At 39.7% G+C, this 8,978-nt stretch overlaps 1 protein-coding gene across 8 annotated transcripts in view; it reads left to right on the top strand.

Annotated features, from left to right (window-relative positions):
- Positions 1-8,978, top strand: part of rbfox2 (RNA binding fox-1 homolog 2) — a 44,363-nt gene that overhangs the window by 3,252 nt on the left and 32,133 nt on the right. The window contains exon 1 of one of the 8 annotated variants that reach the window (XM_079431503.1): positions 7,985-8,193. The exons of 6 other annotated variants lie outside the window; for them this stretch is intronic. In XM_079431503.1, coding sequence (XP_079287629.1) covers positions 8,161-8,193 — 33 coding nt within the window. In that variant the 5' untranslated portion in view covers positions 7,985-8,160. Of the gene's footprint in view, positions 1-7,984; positions 8,194-8,978 lie in introns of those variants that run through there. One more of the 8 variants, XM_079431504.1, reaches the window with a different exon arrangement.

Genomic DNA, 8,978 nt, shown 5'->3' with positions numbered 1-8,978 from the left:
ACACACACACACACACACACACAGGAAATATAAACTGCAGTCAGACTCATGGCACTAACAGACACACATGAAGTAGCCAAGAGCTTTGAAACACTCGTCCTCTCGTTCTTAAATCATCTCGTCTTTCTTCTTCACCTCCGTCCTTCACTGAGCTCCTCCTTCAGCTGCACCATCTGTTCACTTTCTTGTCCTTCTCTTGCCTGATCACTCCATTCTGCTGTTCTCCTTTCACTGGAAGTTACAGGTCAGTAAGCTTGAGGGAATCATAGTTTCTGCTCTCAGAAGATCTGCGAGTCCTGTGTGTGTGTGTGTGTGTGTGTGTGTGTGTGTGTGTGTGTGTGTTGGCAGCGAGCGGCTGGCTCAGTCCTTAAGGAAATGAGGCACATGACGGGGTGGTGGAGGGGTTCTCTGTGACTCATTGTCTCTCTCAGCTCGAGTCGTCTGTTTCACACACATGGACTCCAGATGTTTCTGTCTTCATTCTCTGCACGGCCTTTAGATCTGAGCTGATCCTCAAATATCAGCAGAAAAAACACACTCAGACCTTCAGTCTGAAAGCAGAATCTGGGCTGAATCTCAAGAACACGTCCAGCTCGTATTTCAGTCCAAAACCCAAAGAAAGAAGCTGGATTTTGATCAACTTAAATCATTTCTGGCCTCTCTTTAGGATCGTGAACACTTTTTCCATTGTGACATTGTTTTTCATTTCCATTTGTGTGATGCAAAAAATGGATAAAACATCTGCTAAATTAATAAATGTGATTTTAATCATTTGTACAGATTTTAACTTAAAAAATCTTTGCATTTTTTTACTGTACTGCACAGTGTGGGGATTTTTTTGCATTACAGCATTCAGAGTCGCTATGAAGAGTGATGCAGAAAAAGGCTCTGAAGTATTGCAGTAATGAGAATTTTGAAAGCAAGACCATAAATCATGCAATTAAAAAAAAAATCACCATGGTCCTATAAATAGGCTAGCACACTATGATTTGTTTCTTTGGGTTGTTGCAGTGCATTGTGGTCCGGCTGTGTTTTCATGAGATTGGATGTGCATCAGCACTGCAGATGATTCCAGTGTGCTTCTGTCTGTTGAGCGGCGCAGTGCGCACTGCTAAGTGTTCCCTCAGGGGACTGTAGGAGGGACGTTAGTTCCAGCTGGGAGCTGCGTGGAGCTGAAAGAGGGTGTTTATCAAGAGAAGATGAAAAGAGACGCAGCAGCAGAGCAGAAACAACCCGTGATTCTCTTCAGAACCGTCCTAAACTCCATTTACTCGATCCTTTTACACATCAGAGCTGAGAGCGAAACAGGCTGATTCCTCGTATCATGTGTTGTGTAGGCGTCCCGATCGGCTCGTCTCATCTGCTATAAATATTAACTACGGCGGATCTTTTGGACTCCAATAAGTCACTCCCAGGGCTTGCAAAATGGTTAGCCCAACGTCCCGGGGCTATTGTGTTTTCCAGTCGGGCTACCAGAATGCATCACTGCCTGCTCGACGGGCCTTAAATACAGGACTCCACGCAGTGCTCCCTCTAAGCTGAGCGCTCTTCTTCCACCGCGGCTGCGCAGGAGAAATAATGTGCCTCGCACACACAAACATGAGTTGGGAAGCCATTTGATTGAATGCCGCAGTAAAAGGGAAAGAATAGCAATGCTCAGGCAAACCGCTCTAGAGCTGATGTCACGACAGAGTTAGAGCCGGTTTCATAGAAAGAGAACGATATGTACCAAATGAGTCGCTGTAGAAACTGAATTCTTCAATGGTTGCGGTGCGCTCAACACGAGAGACAACACAAACACAATCACATGTGAAATAAAACATCCTCATGTATTAAAGAAGAGTGGCTTGATTAAGTGCTGGAAATGGAGGAGTATGGGTAACTAAACTCTGAAACATGTTCAGTCACACACAAGAGTATTGTACAAACTCTACTTCATAACCATGTTTAGACAGATATAGAAGAATATATCTGGGGAAGTCGTGGCCTAATGGTTAGAGAGTCGGACTCGTAATCCAAAGGTTGCGGGTTCGAGTCTCGGGCCGGCAGGGATTGTAGGTGGGGGGAGTGAATGTCCAGCGCTCTCTCCACCCTCAATACCACGACTGAGGTGCCCTTGAGCAAGACACCGAACCCCCAACTGCTCCCCGGGCGCTGCAGCATAAATGCTGCCCACTGCTCCGGGTGTGTGTTCACGGTGTGTGTGTGTGTGTGTGTGTGTGCATTTGTTCACTACTCACTGCTGTGTGTGTGCACTTGGATGGGTTAAACGCAGAGCACCAATTTCGAGTATGGGTCACCATACTTGACAATACGTCACGACTTTAATTCATATGTTCACGATATTTATATTTAACTTACAGATCTCAGCTTTTGCTTCAGTTTCTATTCTATTCTATCAGTTTAAATAGTTTGTTTTGATGATATATTATGTTAGGCCTATATTATAAACCTGATAATAATTGACCTTGTTTTTGAGTCTCTTGTTCATCAAAGCTGTATTGATTTCAAAAATACAGAAAAAACAGTGATATAGTGAAATATTATTGTAATTTCTAATATTGGTTTCCTATTTTAATACCTATACTTTAAAACAGTATTTATTTCTGTGATGCGCAGCTGTATTTTCAGCATCATTACTCCAGTCTTCAGTGTCCCATGATCCTTCAGAAATCATAATAATATACTGATTTATTATCAGTGTTGAAACTTTTCTGCTGATCAATATTTATGTGGGACCTGTGTTACTTTTTTCTTTGATTCTTTTATTAATAAAAAGAACAGCATTTATTCAAAATAGAAATATTTTCTAACAATAGAAGTGTTTACTATCAATTTGATCCATTTAACACATCCTTGCTGAATAAAGTTTATTGAACTTTCTTTAAACATTTTTTAAAGTATCTTTAAAAAAGAAAGAAAAAAATTTCTGTCCCCAAACGTTTGAATAGTTTATATTGTAACAAAATCTCTATTTTGACTAAACACTGTTCTTTTTAACTTTTTATTTTTAAAAAATATCACAGGTCCCAAAAAATACAGTATAAAAATAAAATAAAATAAAAAAGCAGTACAAGTGTTTCCAGCATTGATTAAGAATCAGCATAGTAGAATGACTTCTGAAGGATCATGTGACTGAAAATACTGCGTCGCTTCTCAGGAATTAATTACATTTTAAAGTATATTAAAATAGAAAACATTTATTTTAAATTGCAATATTTCACAGTATTTAGTGAAATAATATTCAGTATTTTTTATCAAATGGATACAGTCTTGATGAGCAAAAGAAACTTAACTTTATTGATCCAAACTGTTGAACTGCAGTGTATTGTTCAGTAAAAATGTTTTCGCTTTAACCTAAAATATACATCATTTAGTGACATCAAGGGTCAAATCAAATATAAACAGCACATTAAAGTTCAACGTTACACACTGTTTTGTGTGTGCTGTACAGGTCTGGTGTAAAGAGTGCTTTTGCTGGTGACAGAGATGTCCCCCGATAGAGAGAAGTATTGCTCGGCAAGAGAAATAATTAGAGGAACACTGCTCCCACGGGTCCTTAAATTTGATCCAACTAAACTGAAGAGTTTTTCAGGCCTTAGACAGTTTTAAATACGTTAAATGGTATAAGAAATAATTTTTCAGATTGCCTTAAATAGATTAAGAATTCTGCAGATACCTTGTAAATAGTCAAATAAAACTCTTTCCTTGATATTCGTTGATATATTTGTATATTGAAAATGTTTTTGATTGACATTTATGGTCTTTATTTTATTTGGGCTAGTTAAAATCATTTTCGGGCTACCAGAATCTGAAGAGTACCTGCCGAAGGGATACCAGGGATTTAGAAATCTTGCGCGCCCTGGTCACCGTTAAAGTCCTGTATAAGCGCAGCGGTCTCTGTTTGTCCCTCGTGTGGTGATTATTCTCTTGTTTTAATGTGTAAACAATAGCCGGGCTTGAACCCTGACGGAGCGGCGAGGCGCGTGTGGGCCGGCGCTAATCTGATTATACACCAATTAAACCTGCAGCCCAATTAGAGGCGGCGCTACAGATCTCACCAACACTGAGAGACACGGATCACACGCATCCTTCATGTGAACGCTATCCCATAATGCACTGCTCTAAGCGTCATGAAAATAAATACAGAAACAGAGTTTTGTGCTTCGCCAACTATAGACTTTAATCAGGTTAGAGGCCGTATTTAATTTAACGAGGCTGAGGGACAGATTTACAATGACATGCTCCGTATAAAGGTCCTTGATGGTCATTTTCACAACTGGGGCTGCAACAGATGATTGTTTTGATAATCGATTAATCTAACAATTATTAAAGCAATTAATTGACTAATCATCGATTATTTCACAGATTAATCAATGGACTTTGATTTATATTATTCAGCTTTTGCAATTAGTTGAAATATTGAGTTACATATTCCAACAAATAATTAAAGGTAATGACTTCAGCTTTTGAAACTCATTATGTCATAATTATTATTTCATTAATTTATTCAAATAAATATATTTGGCATGCATGAGATGACAGATGAGATATTCACTATTTAATAGCTTTATGAAAAAGTTTAGTAAGCCATAAAGGTGAGTGAGACGTTTTATTTTTTTATAAATTATTTTAATCACAACATAATCTTTCTTAAAATACCTTTATAGGATTATTATCAAAACAGTCCAGATCAAGCTTTGATCTCTGCAAACCAAACTATCACTTTAATAATTTTTTGACACTAATAAAGCAATTTTATCATTAGCTAGCTCCACACTGGAGAGCTTCTCTATGACAGAAAATCAACCTCTCATTGATGTAGAAGCATGTCCCGCCGCCGCGCGGTTTCCCCGTTGATTCTGCGTCCCGATCTGCTCTGATCAGCTGGTAATTAGGCAGATGAATCGTGCTGTCCGGTATGTCGCCATTCAGCCAGGTTTCCGTGAAACACAGGGCAGCAGAGTTAGAAAAGTCCTTGTTTGTCCGGGAGAGCAGAAGGAGTTTGTCCGTTTTGTTGGGTAGAGAGCGGAGATTTGCCAGATGGATGCTAGCCCCGCCGTTCTAAATCCACGCTGACGAAGCTTCACGAGCGCTCCAGCTCTCTTCCCCTGCCGGCGCCTCCTGTAGCGTTTGACCAGAGCTACGGCTCCGCCAACTACAATGTCCAGAAAAACGTCTGAAAAATCCAAATCCAGTAAAAGATTGTGTGGTGTGTTCTAGGGGTCGACCGATTATCGGCCTGGCCGATTATTGGCACCGATATTAAGCATTTTTATGATAATCGGTATCGGTCATTTTCAAAACCGATGTGCCGATAAAAATATTTAATTTTGAAACGCGCTATTTGGCTCTGATGCAGCCTGTCGGAACTCACCACTCTGTGGCCTAGAGCAGTCTCCGCCCACCGCGCATCTGATTTGTTGAGAGTCAGGAGTCCGACCAATCAACGTGGAAGACTAAAGGCACTCTCACACCGAAAGCGCTTGCTAACTGGTGCTGCTTCATCACGCATTAGTTCTCTCTCAAAGGCAGCAGCAGACCTTGCAAATAAATTACAATCCACTACACTGAAGTTGTAAAAACCTCAATATTATCTATTTATGGTTTCCGAGATGGGGGAAACGCAGGGGGAATCGCAGAATCCAGTCATATGGTATTTACTGTATAACGCGGAGTCACGGAATTAGTCAAAGTTTGGATGAATTAATCAAAAGTAAGTCAGTACACTTAAATCGACTCATGATATGGACTATCTGTAAACATTAAGCTGCAAAAAGACTATTTAAATATGAATTCTGCATGTTCGGCGTGTCTCTGTATAGGTGAATGGCACAGACGTGCGGTTTTGACACACACACACACACACTGAAGTGCGCGACGCTCGTGGTGTTTTCCGCATCTACAATGTCACTAAATGAGGACATAAATACATGAACATCATCCCCAGAACTGCTCTGAGAGTTACTTCATGAGCATTTGACTGTTTCGTTTGAGTAAAACGATCGTCATATCATAAATAGGCTACAGAAACTTAAGAGGTCCTCATGGCAACCCGTCAAAATAAAGGTTTGGTTTATTTACTAATGCTACTACAATTATTACAACTTTTGTTTAAAAGAACAAAAACACAATACGCTATTTCTTCCATGTTTTAATTTTAATAGTAAACACATTTGTTTGCCAACAAATAGAGTTAAACTCTCATTTGATTAAAAGATAAATTAAATTAATGTTTTATGCCTTCATTTGCACTGCTCTGTAAATGAAAACTAATGGAAATTACTGTCACATAGGCCAAGACTAAGATACTGTCACATAGGCCAAGATTAAGATACTGTCACATAGGCCAAGACTAAGATACTGTCACATAGGCCAAGATTAAGATACTGTCACATAGACCAAGACTAAGATACTGTCACATAGGCCAAGATTAAGATACTGTCACATAGGCCAAGACTAAGATACTGTCACATAGGCCAAGATTAAGATACTGTCACATAGGCCAAGATTAAGTTACGGTCACATAGGCCAAGACTAAGATACTGTCACATAGGCCAAGATTAAGATACTGTCACATAGGCCAAGATTAAGATACTGTCACATAGGCCAAGATTAAGTTACGGTCACATAGGCCAAGACTAAGATACTGTCACATAGGCCAAGACTAAGATACTGTCACATAGGCCAAGATTAAGATACTGTCACATAGGCCAAGATTAAGTTATTGTCACATAGGCCAAGATTAGGATGACGGAAATTGGGACATTTCAATAGGCTATTGAACCAAGTGAGCCTATAACAGGCTATTAGTGTTATAGTTTCATTAAAATAGTTGCGGTCTTCTTCGCAACTTCTACAATGGAGCTATGAAGACAATTAAATTATTTACACTTATTATATACATTGCGCTTTTTAAATTAATCAACTGATGTGCATTAGATGATGAATTGAATAGTCCCCTCTTGTAGGTTATGATTTAGTCAACCGAAAATAATTAATGAAGAATTATGAGAGGTTATGCTATTACACATACATTTCTAACATGTAAATTATTGAAGCCAAATACTTACATTTCCCCAAGCTGTTTAGCTGTAGTATTTAGTATTCATAGGCTTAATCATGAAGCATGCAGTGGCCCCACTTTTAACTCTCTCTTTATATATTACCCTTATTGTAGATGGATGCATGGAGGAAGACAAGAGTAAGAAGTGCAACCAACACTAGGGAAGGCCGTTTTTGTCAGAGCCCTTGTTATTCTTCATTTTGACATTCATTTTCATTTTTACACCAGACATATATATCGCTTCAATATATCGGTTATCGGTCTACTTCGTCTGTAATAATTGGTATCGGCCCTGAAAAACACATATCGGTCAACCCCTAGTGTGTTCTGCCGAATGTTCAGCAGGTAATACCTGGTAAAACTGATCATATTTGAGAAACAAAAAACCGTACAAACACTGAAGAGCAACGCACAATAGCTGCCATCTGCGGCACCATTTTTCTTTTGTTATTGTTATTGTTCATTTATTATTGTAATATCACATCAGAAACGTAAGAGTCTCTTGTGATGGTTAAAAATAAACTTGGTCAGCTGAACATTATAGGATTTGAAGATTAATTGAAGGGAATGGCACATTGCGGTGATGATATTTGGTGCTGAGAGCATGAGATTCCATTTGCTGTTTTCTTTTTTTTTTTTTTTTCTCTTTTTTTAAGGGAATGCTAGTTTAGCTAGCTGGTTAACGAACTAAAAATAAATGAGTAGTTTGATTTATTTTTAAACAGTTTTTATGAATCATCTTTGAAAATTAAGAAATGGGTTTGTTTGTCTTAAGAAAAAGCATAGAGAGAGAGAGAGAGGAGGGAGGGAACGAGTGAGTGATATGGGAAGAGAGAGAGAGAGCACTTTCTATGTTGTTTTAATGCTTTGGCAATACAAAATGTATGTTTTTGTCATGCCAATAAAGCTTTCTGAATTGAGAGAGGGAGGGAACGAGTGAGTGATATGGGAGGAGGGAGGACGGACAGAGAGACCGAGAGGAGGGGAATGAGAGAGGGAGATTTTGAATGTGTCAGACTCTGACAGAGAGATCGTGAGCGCTGACGTCTGAGAATCAGGAAACACTGCTGTCTGTCGCTGCTGTCTTCAATAGAATGATGGGAGTCTTTTACCCTCCTGTGCAGCCGGTGAGTTCTCAATCATTCATGTTGCTGCATTTCCTGCCTGGAAACATCGAGCGTGATTCACTCGTGTGTGTGTGTGTGTGTGTGTGTGCATGTTTATGTGGTTTATGAGGACACAAATGTGTATAATGACATGGGTATGACAGAGGTATTACAATATGAAGGTGGTTTATGAGGACACTGCCTATGTCCCCGTAATTCAAAAGGCTTAAAAAACATACTAAATGGTGTTTTTTTGAAAATCTAAAAATGCACAAAGTCTCCTGTGAGGGCTAAGTTTAGGTGTAGGGTTGGTGTAGGGCAATAGCACACACAGTTTGTTCAGTATAAAAACCATTACACCTATGGAGAGTCCCCATAAACCACAAAAACCAACGTGTGTGTGTGTGTGTGTGATTGTGTGAGTGTGTGTGTGTGATGAAGGTGAGGAAAGTCTGGTGTGTTTCTCCAGCTGTCTGTCTTGACTGAAGGGGCCAGGTGCTCATGAGCAGTTGTTCCTTCGTCTGTCTGTCTCATTGTGTCTTCACATCTGTCTCACACACATGTGGCTTTAGTGTTAATGTACAGCGATACAAATCAGTCTTTTATTAGTTAGAAGCTGTCTGTGGTATAGCCTGGAATCTGTCTCTCTCTCCGTCCCTCCCCCTCTCCTGCCGTCTCCCGAGGGCTCGAGCAGCTGTTATCTCAGTGTTTTCCTTTAAAAGCAGGAATGGGATTGAGGAGGGGAGGAGGGAGTGGAGAATGGAAATTGATTTTTAGAGGTGACGCTCAGGGAGAATCTCAGAGCC

Source organism: Barbus barbus (genome assembly GCF_936440315.1).
Source record: "Barbus barbus genome assembly, chromosome: 13".
NCBI lineage: Eukaryota > Metazoa > Chordata > Actinopteri > Cypriniformes > Cyprinidae > Barbus > Barbus barbus.
This window is presented reverse-complemented; position numbering and strand designations above follow the sequence as displayed.